Here is a 17,254-nt window from a genome sequence, read left to right on the forward strand (position 1 = left end):
TTCTACTTAATTCTTTTATTTTTAAGGTCTATTTAGTAAAGTTTCTCTACTATATTTTAAAAAGGGAGAATTTCAAAAATACCCACCTCTTTTTAAAAATACCCAATTTTCAAACTTTATCAAAAAACCACTAAAAATGTTGAAATTTATCCAAATATGTGTGTAAGCTTATAAATATATACACAAATTACATTTATATGTGTATAAAACTTTATATATCTTTCATAAATAGCGTAAAAATAAATTGTAAAAACCATATAAAAATCTTATAAAAACTATATAAAACTTTATAATTTTTTATATTTAAATAGGGGTATTTTTGAAAATGGATAGATAAATGAGATATTTTAAATAAGGGGTACAACTAAAAGGGTATTTCACTATTTCTCAAAAATTATCTTTTAAAAATCCACAAAATTAAGGTTTTTATAATAAAATGAAGATTTCAACTCATGTTTTAAGACTCACTAAATATGACAACTTTACTTATTGGATACTCCTCAATCAAACCAAATCTGATCATCATACTGTCTCTATAAACTAATTATAGCATTTCACTTTTCAATAAAGAAACCACATTAATCACTTAAATCTATTACAAAACAAACAGTTACACATCAGTAACGGTTCCTCTACTTCTGCGCGTACGATAAAAAAAAACTACTCTCACGCGCCTCAATCATTTTGTTTGCTCTCACGTTTAAACAACACATAAGTGCTTACTCTTGTCTGTGTCCACACCACACTCATTACTTCTCTTCTATGTCCTCTCTTCTCTTTTATAAAAAAAACCTAATCCTCTGTGTGTAAAAACATATCTCTAGTTAAAAAAAAAATGTCCAAAGCGGTTTTACTCTTTGCTCTCTGCTTTTTACAGGTTCTTGCCATCATCGCGGCTCGGCCTAACAAGAACCCTTTCGTCGTGCGAGGCCGTGTCTATTGCGACACTTGCCTCGCTGGTTTCGAAACTTCAGCCTCCACTTACATTCCTGGTACGCTTTTCACATTCAAGATCCAATCTAAACCATTTCTTGATCTGCAAATTCTAAGTCTTAGATCGTGTTATGAACTTGTTAGATCTGTGTTTTGTTGTATAGAAGATTTGAGATCTTTTATTGAAATGTAGGTGCGGTGGTTAGATTGGAATGTAAAGATAGGAGAACAATGGAGTTAACGTATAGCCATGAGGCGAGAACTGACTCAACAGGATCATACAAGATCTTGGTTAGTGAAGACCATGATGATCAGTTCTGTGATGCAACATTGGTTCGTAGTTCTCAGTTACGGTGTTCTAATGTTTCCCCTGGACATGACCGTGCTCGTGTGACTCTCACCCGTTTTAACGGTATTGCTTCTGATGAACGTTTTGCTAATAGTTTGGGGTTTGTGAGGGATGCAGCGATGCCGGGGTGTGCTGAGATCATGAAGCTATATCAAGAAACTGAGGACTAAGTTTCTAAGTTTTATTATATGTATGTTTGTGGTATTACTATGTTGCAGCTTGTGTTTCTATTACACATCTTTGTCATGGTTTTATTACTAATCGAAAAAAATACATTTGGAGTCTCTTCGCGGTTGAGAATAGAATACGAAAACATACAATGATTTTGCAGGTAGATTCTTAGAATGAAGTTACAAATGTTTTGATACTCATCATGGGATAGATCCCTTTGTTTGAGGTTGATGCTCGTCTTCAGAGACATCCTGAGAGTTGAGGTGAGCAGTACTGTTAGAGGCGGCACCATCAGAGACCGATAAGATGCTAAGTGAGTCTAGAGAAACAGAAGCTATGTTCTCCAAGGCAGCTAGTCTTTTCTTATCATCCTCTTTCATTCTCTCTGAATGCAAGTTTATGTTGAAACCCGAGTCATCGTTTCCACCAAACGCTGACTCCATCTTCTCCATATCGAAATTCTCAACCATTATCTGCTTACTGTTTGGGTCATCAGAGTAAACAAACTTCACTTTGTTCCGTGTCTTTGGCTCTAAGAACGGCCTCGCCACCTATAAAACAAGAGTCAGTTCACACTTTAAACCAACACTAACCTAAATGAAAGCAGGTTTCTAACCTTCCAGAAGGGTTCAAAGAACTTAGGAGGATTGTAAAGAACAGCAAAAGCTAATCTCTCAGGGTAATGTTCTTGTAACACATGAGCTGTCTCTTTCGTAGTTCGTAACGACACATTCGCCAAACTATAGCCGTGGAAATCAATCATCCACACCATTTGTTCCTCCCCTGGTGGCAAATTTTGAATAGCATTCTCCATACAATACACAAGGTACCTAATCTGACCTTTCACAGACTTCGAATTCTGAACAATTAGGAGAACGAAAAAACTAAATACAAGATCATAGTATAAGCAACTCTCTACATTGCAACTGATGATGAAACAAAACAAACCTCAACACTTGGTCTCATAACAAGAACAGGTCTTCCAAGTTTATCTACACAAGTCGATCTATATATCTTCCCTGTCTCAGCTTCACCAGCTACTTCCTCCTACCAAAACACAACACATCAGTCAATACTCAAATGTATCAAACAAGATCACACAACAATGTAAACTTCATAAAGTACCCAACAAATCTCTTCAGGTTTGTATTGGACTCTCCATTTCAAGGTTTCTTTAAGCATCTTAGTAGCTTTCTTGATATGCCAATTCCTAGCTCTTAAATACCTCAAAACCTCATCATCAGAACAAAACCTCGATAGTTTCTCTGGTAATGTCCCTAGCAGCTTCCTCACTTCCTCAATCTAAAAAACACAAATCTGATTAGAACCCAACTCTTAAAAACACTAAACCAAACTAAAAGTTATAACCTTTGCTTGTTCTTCTTCAGTTGGAACAGGTTTGACAAACGCATTAGTAGTACTCACTGGATTAGGATTCATAACTTCTATAAACCCTACAAACAATGTTTCCAAAAATCCCAAGTCAAAATTATTACATTAAGAATCTAATTATTGAGCTAAGAGAAAAATTAGTGGTCGGGAAATGTTCGATCTTGAAATCGTTACAGACAAGACAACACAGAATCAAAAATCTTGATCTTGTCGGGAGGATCTTTGTCTACTAGTACTGATAAGTACATTGAAGAAAGGTTTGAAGATTTAAGAAAACATACCTTTGGGAATCGAAGCAACAGAGAGAGAAGGGCTTAGAGAGAAGCTTACGAGTTTGATAGAAGTCAAACAAAAAAAAGAAAAAGAAAAAAAAAACACGAGAAAATAAAAGTGGACTATTTTAATATTTATGATGAAAAAGAAATAAATATATTTCTGTGATTGAGAGATCTGATCTTTAACGGGTAGGTGAGTAATAAAACAGAAAACTTTATGAGTATTTTGCTTTTTTTTGTTACCATTCTTTTGGTAAGATTTTGTGTTAATTGTAGTGATTAATGGTTTTTAAGTTTTTTTTAAAAAAGTTTGCAAAGGTTAAAACGTTTGTAGAAAATCTTTTAAATAAACAATTTATTATGGTTGATTTGTAGTTCCGTGAGTTAAAGTAATTTGCAAAGGAAGGAAGACTTCACAAAATAAAATAAGGGAGAAGACGGTTAGATATGGTGATTTGAAATTCTGGAGGTTACATGAGATCGCCGAGTAAAGCTAAGCCACTATCGATAGATCCCAGATTTACACCTTATTTATTGCCTTTTAATTGTATGACGGAGCCTAAAGCCTTTTCGACAACAACATCTCGTTTTTTTCTTTTCCTCAAAGTTTCTCTATGGTGGCGGAGAGACAAATAGATCCTCGGAGTAGATTAGGGTTTTTGTAGTGATCAATTAACTTCGGTTCTAAAAAACTGTGTCGGTTTTGTTTATGATTAGTCTAGATTGGTTGATGTTACAGATTGGGCCCTAATGAGTTATTGTATAGACCTACTCCGGAAATATATAAGTCCATTGCACATAAATTTTTTATATTGCAAACCATTTTTCTTTATAAAAAAAATGATATTGTATATGGTGGGTTTTTTTTTTGTTTTTTTGTAGAAATTCTGTTAAATAAACATTTTATCCCAATTATGAATTTATTTTTAGTTACATTATTTAACGTTTACTTACAAGAACTAATCATTTTTTGTGCAGCTTTCAATTGGGCAGAGTTTAATCACATCAGATGTTATGTTATTGGTAATTACACTCTTAGCAATGTACACATATTTTCAGCCTAGAGCTTCTTTCAACAACAACAACAACAATGCTCCATACATGACCAGCCTAGAGCTTATCTCTTAAGAAAGCAAGCTCGAGATGATGATGATGTAGCAACTCCTTGTGTCACATGAAGAGCAATCTTAAGAACTCAATACAAAGGTAAACTAATATCTATGATGAATTTGAATGGGAAATTTGAAAGCTTTTCATCAACCCATGTCAAGAATCTAGAGATGCTAGTCGCTCAAACCGCATAAGAGTACACTTCGATGAAGCCAAACCCGCTGATTCACAGTACACTTCTGATGAAGCTACAACTAAAACGAGCTCGTAGAATTATTAACCTCTCTACAGGAAACCGTTGAAACGCTTCTGTAATCAAGGCAAGTTGTGTAATCTATACAAAACACTCTCCAAAATGCCATCTTCGAGGTTATGGCCTAGGCAATAGGTTCTTTGGGATCTTATTATGAATAACCCAAACACTAGTAGCTTGTTATATATCATGAATAAGATACCTATGCAATGAATCAATCATACAAACCATTGTGTATGATATAGAAAAATTAATAGTAGCTTGTTCTAAGAGAGACTATTAAAACAATTATACTTATAGAACAGCTTAAAAGAATCAATCAGCCTGAGCTTCTCGTGCTCGTTGTACTTCCAAGTCATCAAGGTAAATTTGGTAGATATAAAGAGCGAATCCCGTGAAGGCGAAAAGCATGGAGACACTCTTAAGCTCGGTCAGCCTGTCGTGGAACACCGCAATGGCTGCAAGAGGCGTAACAATGAGAGAAAGCGTACCAATAAGGTTCGAAAACAGCGAAGAAACCAAAAATATCAGTGCAACAGCTCCAACAGAACCCAATTGCCACGAAACCGCGGTTCCAACCAATGTCAAGATGTATACAACTCGACCCTCGTTAAACATTTCCATCTCCCGACTCAACAACATCCATTCCCCGCTCGCAAACAACCCGATAACTGCAACACAAGAAGCGACGAGGGACGTGTATATCTGCATCTCAAGAACCATAGAGAAAGTCTCACTCTTGATAACTTTCTCAAATGACAACTGCATAAGAGAGAGCTGAAGAGAATAGATAAGAGAAGCCAAAACAGTACATAAACACCCAACAAAATAACTCCACTTAGAATCTCGAGAAGGGCTATTAGAATCATCGTCAAGAGAAACCAAAACAGCAGAAACAGAGAGAAACAACACAGACAAGAAAATCAAAACAGTGATTTTCTGAGAGTTTATGTAATAAGAGAAGACACTATTGAAAGCTAACTGTGAAGCACAAAGAATAGAGTAAGTTGAAGCAGAGAGATACAAAAGACCAAAAGAGTATAAAAGATTGTCTAAACCAATAGCTAAACCAAGAGAAAGATAAATCCAAAACAGAGTAGTGAAAGAACAAGAAGATGAAGAAGAAGAAGAGTGTTGTGAAGGAGGAAGGAGACAAAGAGGGATATAAAGAATTGGAAAGCCACAGGTTTGGACAAGAGTAGAGATCCATTTACTGTTTCCACCTTCGTTGTAATAAAACCGACCAAGAAGAACAGCTATGGCTTGAGCAGAGATGAGGAAGAAGATACTTATGAAGACAAGAACCCACCAATGAGTTCGTTTTAGCTTTAAGAGTTGTGTCGGAACACTTGTTCTTCTGGTTACTTCATCTTCTTCTTTTAGAAGCAACAACGCTACTACTTCTTGTTGATCTGTTACAGACAAAACAACACATAAAGTTCATAGCTTTTCAAGAAATTGATGAAGAAAAAACCTAATTTCTCAACTGATCAAGAATCTGGGAACTGGGTTTTGATCATTTCTCAGTTTTCACTTAATTTTGGGATTTGAAAAGAAGAAACAGAGAAATCTACCCATGAGTGATGGATGAATCGATTCTGCTTCAGGATTGAAACGGCTGAGAGGATTTTTCTCTTTGTTTTTTTTTTAATTGAAAAAAAAAAACAGAGAAATCTGAAATCCTATAAAAACGACAGGCTATGAAAAATTGAAAATGCAATTATATATGTCGCCAAAACATTTTATATTATTATTAAAAAAACCTAAAAATTATATAAAATTTTAAGAGTTACAAAAAAAAGTGTAATTATGTAACCAGCAAAACTATTATTGAACTGTGCATAACTAATTAGAGATTTTTAGAATGTTTAGAATGAAAAAAAAATTGTTATAAAAATCAACAATATTTCAAATTTCGAACGTTTAACATCATCTGACGAATAACATAGACAACATAAGCTAGCTATTTAATTTTATGAATATAATGAATATTTTTGCATCTAATGTTTTGAAAGTTAATGTTTTAAGCATCCACTCAAAAGTTAGGGGGTGTTATTAGATTCTAACTTATAATTGTTTGAGAATTTAAAGGAGTGTTTGAGAATTTTATGTAATTTTGTTGATTAGTTTTTCCATAATCTTGTAAAGTCTCTCAAACAATCTTTATATTTATAAAATACTTTTCATGACTTTATTTTGTAAAGAATGGAGTTTAAAATCATAAACCAATAACATAAAATTTTAATTCATTAACAGTGAGAGATTCTTTTATTTTAATTGAATAACACAGAACTTTTAATGACTTTGTAAAACTATGAGTTCAATAACCCCATATTTATTAAGATTTTGAATGATTTTTTACAAATCAATAACTAATAACACCAAACTTTAAAAGAGTTTAGTAAAATCTTGATCGAATAACAACATATTTTACCTTACATCTAAAGTCAATAAAACACCATATAACTCACAAACCAATAACACCCCCTTACGTTCGTAAGCCATTTTTCTTACTTTAAAAGTAGGTAACTACAACACGGAGAAAAGTATATGATTTTTATTTTTTAATCTAAATTATGTTACGATTGATTAATGGTGTTGCATGTGATTTTTGAAAGAGGGTATGTGTTTAAAATCATAAGGGTTTGAGGAAATTTAACAAATATAATATAATTTTTAGATTTTATACGTGTATACTAAAAAAAAATAGAATTTATATGTGTATCCCCCCATCCCCCTGAATTTTCATGTATATAAGGCAAACCACCTGAGTTAACCTTATACCTTTTTTTAGCAACAAATTTTAAATATTAGCTCAAACGCGCCAATTGGACAGGACATTGTTTACATAATTAACTTAATGCGGTTTCGGCGCAAACAACTTGTGCCATAAGATCTTTTTTACATTTGCACGTCGAGAAATCAAAAATGAAAAAACAGTATAAGAATTATTTCCTGTCAATCTTTCTTTCTTCCAAATAGATCGAGAATGCTGGCCACTATGAAGGGAAAGACATCTATTATTGTATATCCATTTATATCAAAAATCCTTTTATCTATTTAAAAGTTTTCTCAAATTTTTAAAAACAAATATATTTTAAACCTTCAAAATGACATCGCATTACATTTTAAAACCTCCAAATATTTTTTATGTACATTCTTAACCACCACCAAAATAGTTTTACTAACAATCAAAACCTTTGTACTAATTTTCACGTTTTTTTAGTGTTTTCCCAAATCGAAGTCATTGGGCCAATTTCAACTTTATTCTTGTAACAACCCATCCCGGTGGGAACCCCTACTACATGGCACACCCCGCCACATGGCAGCTACAAGCGCTGCAGCGCATCGACCCTAACCTCTCTCCTGTGGGCCCAAACTGCACAACCCACTTGCTCGCAGCCCTCTGGCCCACCAACTGACCTGCAGATCAATTGATGACAACTTCCACGGTGGGAAGGTTGTTAAAGGGTGAGGACCTGGGTTCGAGGAACGCCAGGCGCACCAATAACCTACCTGGTGGGCCAAAGGGCTGCGAGCAAGTGGGATGCACAGTTTAGGCCCACAGGAGAGAGGTTAGGGTCGATGCGCTGTAGCGCTTGTAGCTGCCATGTGGTAGGGGTTCCCACCAAGATGGGTTGTTACAAGAATAAAGTCGACTTTTAAGTAACAACCCGCCCTGTGGGATCATCCGCCATGTGGCACACCCCGCCACATGGCATCCTTACAGCGCTGCAGTGCATCGACCCTAACATCTCTCCTATGGGCCCAAACTGCACAGCCCACTTGCTCGCAGTCTCCTGGCCCACCAGGTAGGTTATTGGTGCGCCTAGCGTTCCTCGAACCCAGGTCCTCACCCTTTAACAACCTCACCACTTGACAAGCTGTTACCAACTGACTTTTAATTGTAACAACCCATCCCGGTGGGAACCCCTACCACATGGCACACCCCGCCACATGGCAGATACAAGCGCTCCAGCGCATCGACCCTAACCTCTCTCCTATGGGCCCAAACTGCACAGCCCACTTGCTCGAAGCCCCCTAACCAGGTAGGTTATTGGTGTGCCGGACGTTCCTCGAACCCATGTCCTCACCCTTTAACAACCTTCCCACCGTGGAAGTTGTCACCAGTTGATCTTGTCAAGGATTGGTAAACATTGAAACTATTGGTAAACAGTGCATAACTAATTAGAGTTTTTTAGAATGAGAAAAATAGTTTTGAAAATCCACAATATTTGAGGAGATTGTTGTGGATGCTAAGCAAGATATTGAGAAGCTTGTGGAGATTAGTGTGAAGGGTGAGTAGGTTGATGTGAAAGGTGAGTAGATTGTTGTAAAGGGTGAGAAAGTTGATGTGAATGGTGAGCAAGAGATTGAGAAGTTTGTGAAGGTTGTCGTGAAGGGTGGGGAAATTGCTGTGAAGAAATCATGAATACACATTTAATCGATAAAAATATTGCGATGAGCAAATTTTCAATTGAACAGAGAGCGAATTTCCAGCCAGATCCTTGAATGGCACTAAAACCAGTAAACCAACAATTAAAATGTAACTTTGTCTAGCTAAACCAATGATTGGAAAATCGGACCATACATAACTAACATAATAAAAAGAACAATCGATTACTAGAACCCTAAACTAAGGTGACTTCTTCTAGTTTTTGCCTCAAGTGACCTTCTCATTCTTCTTATCATCGATCTTTTTCTTCTTCTCCTCTTCACTAGCTATCTTTTTCTTCTCCTCATATGCATCAATGATTAGATCATAGATATTTCTTATAATTGATGGTTTATCACTCTCTTCGATGGTGAAGGATAGTCCCTTATCCTTCACACTCACCACCAATTTGACGTATCTTCTACTTGACTGATGAAAGATATAATACTACAAGAAAATGATCAATTTCTTATGGCCAGTTGAAAAATTGGTTTCCTACCATTTTCATACCAAATTTCCTACCAAATTTCTACTAAATCACGTTATACAAAACGTCGTAGGTTAATTCGTAGGAATAGAGAATGACATTTTTGACCATTTGCCGACAAAAAAATCGTAGGAAACGTGTTCCTTCTAATTTCCTACTAAATATTTCTTGATCTCTTTCCTCAAAATAATCTTATCAATTTCCTACCAAACAAATAAAATAATAATTTATTTATTTATTCAATAATTATATTATTATGGAAATTATATTAAAGTTTTATAATTACAAAATTAGTAATTTTCCTACCAAAATTCTACTTCTTTTTTTCTCTAAGAAATTTCGTACGAATTTCTTACAACTAAGTTTTGTAGAAAATTTCCTACCAATTTCCTTAGACAATTATTTTTTTGTAGAATAATCGTAATTATTTTGTAGCAAATGTTTCTTACCAAAATTTTTGTAGGAAATTTAGTAAGATATATCGATATATATATATATTTCTTCATCTTCTGATCTTTCGACTTTTTCTTATAACTTAAGAGTTACTTATAAAATAGTATTGTCTACGCCAGTATTGTCTACGTCATGGAAAACCATTCCATTCCATTCCTTTATGTGGCTCCTCCTTTCATCCTCCTGGGATCTTTAGCAAAAACATTTTTTATTATAGCTTTTGATTTCCCCCTCAGCTCCTCTTCATCCTTCAAAGCTTTCTTAGCATTCTTCTCCTTCTTAGAGCAGCCACAACAACCTTCTCAATATCTTCTTCAGCCAAATCCTTGAATAGCACTAAACCAGTAACCCAATAATTAAAATGTAACTTTGTCTAGCTAAACCAAAGATTTGAAAATTAGACCATACATAACTAACATAATAAAAAGCACAATCGATTACTAGAAACCTAAACTAAGGTGACTTCTTCTAGTTTTTGCCTCCAGTGACCTTCTCATTCTTCTCATCATCGATCTTTTTCTTCTTCTCCTCTTCATTAGCTATCTTTTTTTTTTCTCCTCATATGCCTCAGTGATTAGATCATAGATATTTCTTATAATTGATGTTTTATCACTCTCTTAAATGGTGAAGAATAGTCCCTTATCCTTCACACTCACCACCAATTTGACGTATCTTCCATTTGACTGTTGAAACATATAATACTACAAGAAAATGATTAATTTCCTACGGCCAGTTGCGTCAAAAATTGGTAGAAAAGAGTATTTGCCTAACATTTTCCTACAAAAATATTGGTAGGATATCGTCCGTAGGAAATCATAAATGGTAAGATTTGGTAGGAAATTTCCTAACAAATTTTTACTAAATCATGTTATACAAAACGTCGTAAGTTAAATCGTAGGAACAGAGAAGGGCATTTTTGACCATTTGCCTACAAATAAATCGTAGGAAACTTGTTCCTTCTAAATATTTCTTGCTCTTTTCCTTCAAAATAATCTTATCAATTTCCTACCAAACAAATAAAATAATAATTTATTTATTTATTCAATACTTATATTATTATGATAATAATATTAAGGTTTTATAATTACAAATTTAGTAATTTCCTACCAAATTTCTACTGCTTTTTTCTCTAAGAAATTTCGTACGAGTTTCTTACAACTAAGTTTCGTAGAAAATTTCCTACCAATTTCCTTAGACAATTATTTTTGTAAACTAATCGTAATTATTTTGTAGGAAATTTTTCTTACCAAACTTTTTGTAGGAAATTTAGTAGGATATATATCTTTCTTCATCTTCTGATCTTTCGACTTTTTCTTATAACTTAAGAGTTACTTATACAATAGTACTGTCTACGCCATGGAACACTAATCCATTCCATTCCTTTATGTGGCTCCTCCTTTCATCCTCTCCTGGGATCTTTAGCAAAAACATTTTTTATTATAGCTTTTGATTTCCCCCTCAGCTCCTCTTCATCCTTCAAAGCTTTCTTAGCATTCTTCTTCTTCTTTAGAGTAGCCACAACAACCTCCTCAACCTCTTCTTCAGCCAAATCCTTGAATAGCACTAAACCAGTAACCCAATAATTAAAATGTAACTTTGTCTACCTAAACCAATGATTTGAAAATTAGACCCTACATAACTAACATAATAAAAGCACAATCGATTACTATAACCCTAAACTAAGGTGACTTCTTCTAGTTTTTGCCTCCAGTGACCTTCTCATTCTTCTCATCATCGATCTTTTTCTTCTTCTCCTCTTCATTAGCTATCTTTTTTTTTTCTCCTCATATCCCTCAATGATTAGATCATAGATATGTCTTATAATTGATGGTTTATCACTCTCTTAAATGGTGAAGGATAGTCTCTTATTCTTCACACTCACCACCAATTTGACGTATCTTCCACTTGGCTGTTGAAACATATAATACTACAAAAAAATGATTAATTTCCTATGGTCAGTTGCGTCAAAAATTGGTAGGAAAGAGTATTTTTCTAACATTTTCCTACAAAAATATTGGTAGGATATCGCCCGTAGGAAATCATAAATGGTAAGATTTGGTAGGAAATTTCCTACCAAATTTCTACCAAATCACGTTATACAAAACGTCGTAAGTTAAATCGTAGGAACAGAGAATGTCATTTTTGACCATTTGCCTACAAATAAATCGTAGGAAACTTGTTCCTTCTAATTTCCTACTAAATATTTCCTGCTCTTTTTCTTCAAAATAATCTTATCAATTTCCTACTAAAAAAATAAAATAATAATTTATTTATTTATTCAATAATTATATTATTATGAAAATTATATTAAAGTTTTATAATTACAAATTTAATAATTTTCCTACCAAATTTCTACTGCTTTTTTCTCTAAGAAATTTCGTACGAGTTTTTTGCAACTAAGTTTCGTAGAAAATTTCCTACTAATTTCCTTAGACAATTATTTTTTGTAGAATAATCGTAATTATTTTGTAGGAAATTTTTCTTACCAAAAGTTTTGTAGGAAATTTAGTAGGATATATCGATATATATATATATCTTTCTTCATTTTCTGATCTTTCGACTTTTTTTCTTATAACTTAAGAGTTACTTATACAATAGTACTGTCTACGCCATGGAACACCAATCCATTCCATTCCTTTATGTGGCTCCTCCCTTCATCCTCTCCTAAGATATTTAGCAAAAACATTTTTTATTATAGCATTTGATTTCTCCCTCAGCTCCTCTTCATTCTTCAAAGCTTTCTTAGCATTTTTCTCCCTCTTTAGAGCAGCCACATCAACCTCCTTAATCTCCTCTTCAGCATGCACATGCTTCTCAAGGTGCTTAGCAGCCACATGCTTCTCAAGGTGCTCAAAACCCATAGACTTCTCATGCTCATCAAGCACAGGGTTCTCATGCTCAACAGCAAGAATGTGTGACTTCTTGGAACTATCTCTTTATAGACTTTCCTTTATTTTGCTGATTTTGTCATCAAAGCTCCAAAGGCCATATTCTTTAAGTTTTACGATTTATTTTCTTGTTTTAGACTTTAGGACCGTTGTATATTGAGCCTATAAAAGCTCAGCTCATTTCTCATTGGAAAGTTCCCTTGATCGAATTTAAATTTAATAGAAAATATTTTCTTCTTCACAAAGTTATTAAGTTCTTTTAATTTCTATGTGTGTTTATTTTTTAGTGCTTATTGAGCGATTCATTGAGTAGTATTCAAGTTGTAGAATAAGTTAGTTGAGTGATTCAAAAACACTTATTTTGTTCATCGATTGAGTGAGTTAATCTTTTTCCGCCCCCATTTCTAACCTCGTTTCCACATCCCACGAGAAAATTTTGGAAACTCTTGCTCATCAAGTGAATACATGATATTTCGACCTTGTATCAGATCGACACCTGCCCAAAACTCGGGCACTTGTGTTAAAATTTTAAAACCTCCAATTTGTTTTTAAGACACTCTAATCCACCACCAAACTAAACTGACAATGTAAACCTTTAAACTAGTTTTGATGTATATATTGTTTGGTACGAGATAACGAAACAATAATCGTCAACAGAACGGGTAACCTCCGTCCCTGTCCTACTAAAACATGTTGTTTTGTTAAAAATTGCTTCTTTCATTTAAGGTGTTTGCCCAAATTGTAGTTGCTGGGCCAATTTGTCCTAGGCACCATCTTTATTGCTCTTGTGAAGTTGAGAAATGAGAGATGAAAGTATTTTCATTCTTTGTAAAGTTGCTAGAAAATATAGTAATTTGACTATGAATTTATTAATTTATAGGTTTATAAACACCTAAGAAAATAATGGCAATTTACATAGTTTTTGCCATCTCATAAGTAAATAAAATTACATAGAAAATCAAAAATCCAAAAGCTCGGAGAAAACCATGCCAATGTTACACATTCTTTCATACCACAAATTGCGTGTCGCAATATTTCCTGGCATTGTCAGTCCTTCAAGAAGAGATTCACACGTATCTATACTATCAAAGGCTTTAAAAGCTGCCTTATATGATAACACGTACATATTAGTACTTGCAAAACCTTTAGCTTCATGCAGTGCTTTATTTGACAATTGATAACCTCTCATGCATGACTCGTATGGGTTCTTGAATGTCGGATCAGTTGTTGCTCTATCTACGCTTTTAATCAGCTCTAGGTTCTTATAGCCAAAAATTTCCGCCTTCTCGAAGACCATAACGAGAAGACCGTTGAGGTCGAGGGTGAACGTTTTAGGGTCAGAGCTTAGCCAAGGGATACAGAAGTGTTTGGCAATTGGTCGTTGCGAGAAAATTTGGTTAAGTAATGCTTTTGTGACTTTATCACTTGGTGAAAAAGATGATGAAAAAACTGGGGTGATTGAAAGCATAATGAGAAGAGGAAGAATTGAAAATGCATTATTTTTGATATGAGAAACAGCCATTTTTTTGTGAGTGTGAAAGAATACTTATGTTTTAATTTTTTGTTAAATGTATAAGGGATTATATAAGATATTTTTTCTCTATTAATTAGGATATCCATATTATTATGAAAAATATCACCTTAATTAAGTAAAAAAATCTTTCATATAGGGAACTTTTATAAAATAGTCAAATCAACTATTATAGAAAAAATAAAAATAGCATAATTTTACTTAAATTTTTTGATGATCTATTTTATATAAAAAATATCTCTAAAACTTAGGTCATAATACATAAATACTACTTCAAACCACATAAACTAAATATAATACTATCCATTTAGGGGTAAGATAGTTGTTATTCCTATTTGGTAGGGTTAATGTCATCTCAGTATTAGACCAGTTAAACCTTATATGTAAGCAAACGTGTCGTTCTCCACCAAACAATTGTCTAGACGGTGTAATCCATGAGTTCATCTATGACATATATGTAACATCAAATTTGTACCCCAAATCAATCTCCCTAACTAGGCCTCTCACCAATTCATAGGTTTAAGGTTTAATCATTAATTAGATTCTAAAACTATCTTACGCAACTGGCTCTTCAGATGTGACCTTCTAGGATTTTTATTACAGAACATGAAAGTGTTAAACTCACAAATTACAAAAAATTATTAAGGATCAAAAAGAAAGCTCTCTTATGAAAAATCCTACGCAAGTATAGAAAATAATCAAAGATTTTCTTTTCTTTTTTTGTTTTTGATAAAAAATAATCAAAGATTTTCTTTTCTTCCCCTTGGTTATCAAAATTTGGTCAATTGTTATTTCTTTCTTTATCAAAAAGCCCATACCATAAGTCCATAATAAAATACGACACATAAAAAAAAAAAAATAATACAATTTAAGACCTAACTAAACCCCTAAAACTGAAACAATCTCTTACGCAGCTGCAGGGTCAAAAACCTTAGGTCACAATTTGAGCTTTTCTCGTTAATTATCATTCTCCATGGCCAAGAAAAATTCCACCAAAGTAATTAATCTATGAATTATGGATTTCTTCTTTTAATATTCTTCTTCTTACTCAGTCTTGAATCTCGAGTTTATTCACAAAGTTAACTGAAGAACTTGTTTTGGTTTTTTGTATTTTCTTAGGTTGAAATAGATCCTCCTGTGATTAAGGCCATGAAGCCATTGAAGAAACGTAAGAAAATTACGTTTCATTTGTTTTGTGTTGCTCTCCCTTTGCTACATTATTTACTTGTCGTGGTTACACATATGATATGTGTGTTCTTGTGTTATTCGTATGTATGGTTATAGTAAGCACATCTAGCTATACTATGTCAAGTATATTGATTCTCGATATTTTAAATTGTTTTTGCTGGTCTTCTTTTAGGTAAGAGTGAGCCAGAGGCTGATTTGGAGACCGAAGTAAAACTGAAGAAGCAAAACAAAAATCAAAAGAAAAATCAAAAGAAAAAATCTAAGAAGAAGGTTGGAATACTGTTATTGTTCTTGAGAGAGTTTTGAATCAAATTTAGTGTGTTAATGGCTAATCATGTAACATATATATGTAAAATAGGAACCTTCAAAAGAACCTGCTAAAGATTCTCAAGATCAGAAGGTTTGTTTTTAGTTTATTTTTAGTCACTAAGTTTCCTAGTAACTGTTCAATTTATATAAATATCAAATAGTTCTCTCATTATTTGTTTATGAAAATGTAATCCTTCAGAAGGCAGCTCTAGCTACTAGCAAGTCTGCAAGCAGTTCAGATTCAGTAAATAAAGATTCTGATGAAGTGGCTGGTGCGAGAGGCAATGTAGCTGCATTCACTCCTCCACAAAGCAGGTGAACTGATTTTTTCGATGTTTGCGAGATTTGTTTACATACTCAAGATGTTCTTTTGTTATCCACAATTATAGTTGATAATGTAATTTCTTGATAGTATTCAAACGATTTACGTCGAAGGATTTGGCTCTTCGCTTCCTGAGGATGAAATCAAGACCGCATTAAGTAAACACTTCAGTGCATGTGGAGAGATCACAAGGGTTTTTGTTGCAACAAGCTTTGTCACCGGTGCTGTAAGAGGGTTTGTGACTTCCTCCTCAAGTTTGTGACAACTTATATTATAAGTTAGGTTATAACTATATATTAAGCTATGTTCTATTTTTCTTTGATAGATTTGCTTACATTGATCTAAAAGAAGAAGACTCAAAGAAGGCGTTGGAACTTAATGGTAGTGTTATGTTAGGAAAGGAACTTGTAGTGAAGAAGGCTCTACTGATGAGAGATTCTTACCCTGGCTTTTCTGGTCGTGATCGAGTTCTTGGTGGTCGTTTCGGCGGACGTTTTGGCGGACTTGATGTTGGTGGCCGATTTCGCGGTGGCCGTTGTGGAGGTCTTGGCTTGTGTCAACGTGTCTGTTGAGTATTTAATTCTCAGAGTTAAGTTCTTTTGGATAGTATAGGCAAGATCACTCCCACCTTCATCAAGACCAACGACAGCTAGTGTTGTTAATTTTGTTTGTCGACCAGACAAGTAATTTTCTAAAATATTGTTTCGTGCAACAAATAAAAGAAATTTTTTGATAAGTTGTCCTAATTGAACTTTGATTGAAAGTAAAGGCGAATGATGCTTACTCGACTAGGTACTCGCCTAAGACCATGAGCCGAAACGAGTCCAACACATGAAAACATAGAGCCATTTAAATGTTACTAACTTTAATATATCCTACAATGATGGATTAATGGACAATCACCAACTTGTTGTATAATGCTCTTTAGAGTTTTAGGTGAGATGGTTGATGAAGAGAGGTAACAATGGATTGATAGATCGATATAATGCCACACAATTGATGGATTGAAGCCGTGATAAGTCTGGATGCTCAAGAATACAAAGAATTACACAAGGTTCTAGGGCGTTTATGAGTTCTCATTATAAGACCTTGAATAGTTGTCGATTTTAAAGTTGATTTGTTTTAAACTTTTTTAGAAATATACTTTATAGCGAGAAT

General features: G+C 34.0%; 4 protein-coding genes across 4 annotated transcripts; 2 read left to right on the plus strand and 2 right to left on the minus strand.

Annotated features, from left to right (window-relative positions):
- Positions 1–751: 751 nt before the first annotated feature.
- Positions 752–1,536, plus strand: LOC17882729 (protein DOWNSTREAM OF FLC). Its single transcript, XM_006289458.2, has 2 exons — positions 752–992; positions 1,127–1,536. Exons 1-2 carry the CDS (start codon positions 836–838, stop codon positions 1,450–1,452), a joined length of 483 nt encoding a protein of 160 aa, XP_006289520.1. The 5' UTR covers positions 752–835; the 3' UTR covers positions 1,453–1,536.
- LOC17881598 (phosphatidylinositol transfer protein 3) lies at positions 1,507–3,236 on the minus strand. Its single transcript, XM_006288205.2, has 6 exons — positions 3,127–3,236; positions 2,822–2,907; positions 2,579–2,755; positions 2,402–2,500; positions 2,070–2,312; positions 1,507–2,004 (listed from the first exon to the last, which is right to left on the minus strand). The coding sequence occupies exons 2-6, from the start codon at positions 2,891–2,893 to the stop codon at positions 1,654–1,656; spliced, it is 942 nt and encodes a 313-aa protein (XP_006288267.1). The 5' UTR covers positions 2,894–2,907; positions 3,127–3,236; the 3' UTR covers positions 1,507–1,653.
- Positions 3,237–4,641: 1,405 nt separating this feature from the next.
- LOC17882209 (probable purine permease 13) lies at positions 4,642–6,158 on the minus strand. Its single transcript, XM_006287931.2, has 2 exons — positions 6,058–6,158; positions 4,642–5,895 (listed from the first exon to the last, which is right to left on the minus strand). Exons 1-2 carry the CDS (start codon positions 6,059–6,061, stop codon positions 4,799–4,801), a joined length of 1,101 nt encoding a protein of 366 aa, XP_006287993.1. The 5' UTR covers positions 6,062–6,158; the 3' UTR covers positions 4,642–4,798.
- Positions 6,159–15,250: 9,092 nt separating this feature from the next.
- LOC17881798 (nucleolin 1) lies at positions 15,251–16,668 on the plus strand. Its single transcript, XM_023780310.1, has 7 exons — positions 15,251–15,274; positions 15,397–15,445; positions 15,638–15,672; positions 15,824–15,865; positions 15,974–16,089; positions 16,187–16,330; positions 16,422–16,668. Exons 1-7 carry the CDS (start codon positions 15,251–15,253, stop codon positions 16,666–16,668), a joined length of 657 nt encoding a protein of 218 aa, XP_023636078.1.
- The last annotated feature ends 586 nt before the right edge of the window (positions 16,669–17,254 follow it).

Source organism: Capsella rubella, unplaced genomic scaffold, assembly GCF_000375325.1.
Source record: "Capsella rubella cultivar Monte Gargano unplaced genomic scaffold, Caprub1_0 scaffold_6, whole genome shotgun sequence".
Classification (NCBI taxonomy): Eukaryota; Viridiplantae; Streptophyta; class Magnoliopsida; order Brassicales; family Brassicaceae; genus Capsella; species Capsella rubella.

What these genes read in the sequence shown, in the direction of transcription:
- LOC17881798 (XM_023780310.1), top strand. Translation starts at nt 15,251, where the DNA reads ATGGCCAAGAAAAATTCCACCAAA. An exon ending in TTCACTCCTCCACAAAGCAG is followed by an intron (nt 16,090 to 16,186) that starts GTGAACTGATTT and finishes ATTTCTTGATAG; the next exon opens with TATTCAAACGATTTACGTCG. An exon ending in GTCACCGGTGCTGTAAGAGG is followed by an intron (nt 16,331 to 16,421) that starts GTTTGTGACTTC and finishes TTTCTTTGATAG; the next exon opens with ATTTGCTTACATTGATCTAA.
- LOC17881598 (XM_006288205.2), bottom strand. Translation starts at nt 2,893, where the DNA reads ATGAATCCTAATCCAGTGAGTACTACTAATGCGTTTGTCAAACCTGTT. An exon ending in AACCTGAAGAGATTTGTTGG is followed by an intron (nt 2,501 to 2,578) that starts GTACTTTATGAA and finishes GTGTTTTGGTAG; the next exon opens with GAGGAAGTAGCTGGTGAAGC. An exon ending in TTATGAGACCAAGTGTTGAG is followed by an intron (nt 2,313 to 2,401) that starts GTTTGTTTTGTT and finishes CTAATTGTTCAG; the next exon opens with AATTCGAAGTCTGTGAAAGG.
- LOC17882729 (XM_006289458.2), top strand. Translation starts at nt 836, where the DNA reads ATGTCCAAAGCGGTTTTACTCTTTGCTCTCTGCTTTTTACAGGTTCTT. An exon ending in AGCCTCCACTTACATTCCTG is followed by an intron (nt 993 to 1,126) that starts GTACGCTTTTCA and finishes ATTGAAATGTAG; the next exon opens with GTGCGGTGGTTAGATTGGAA.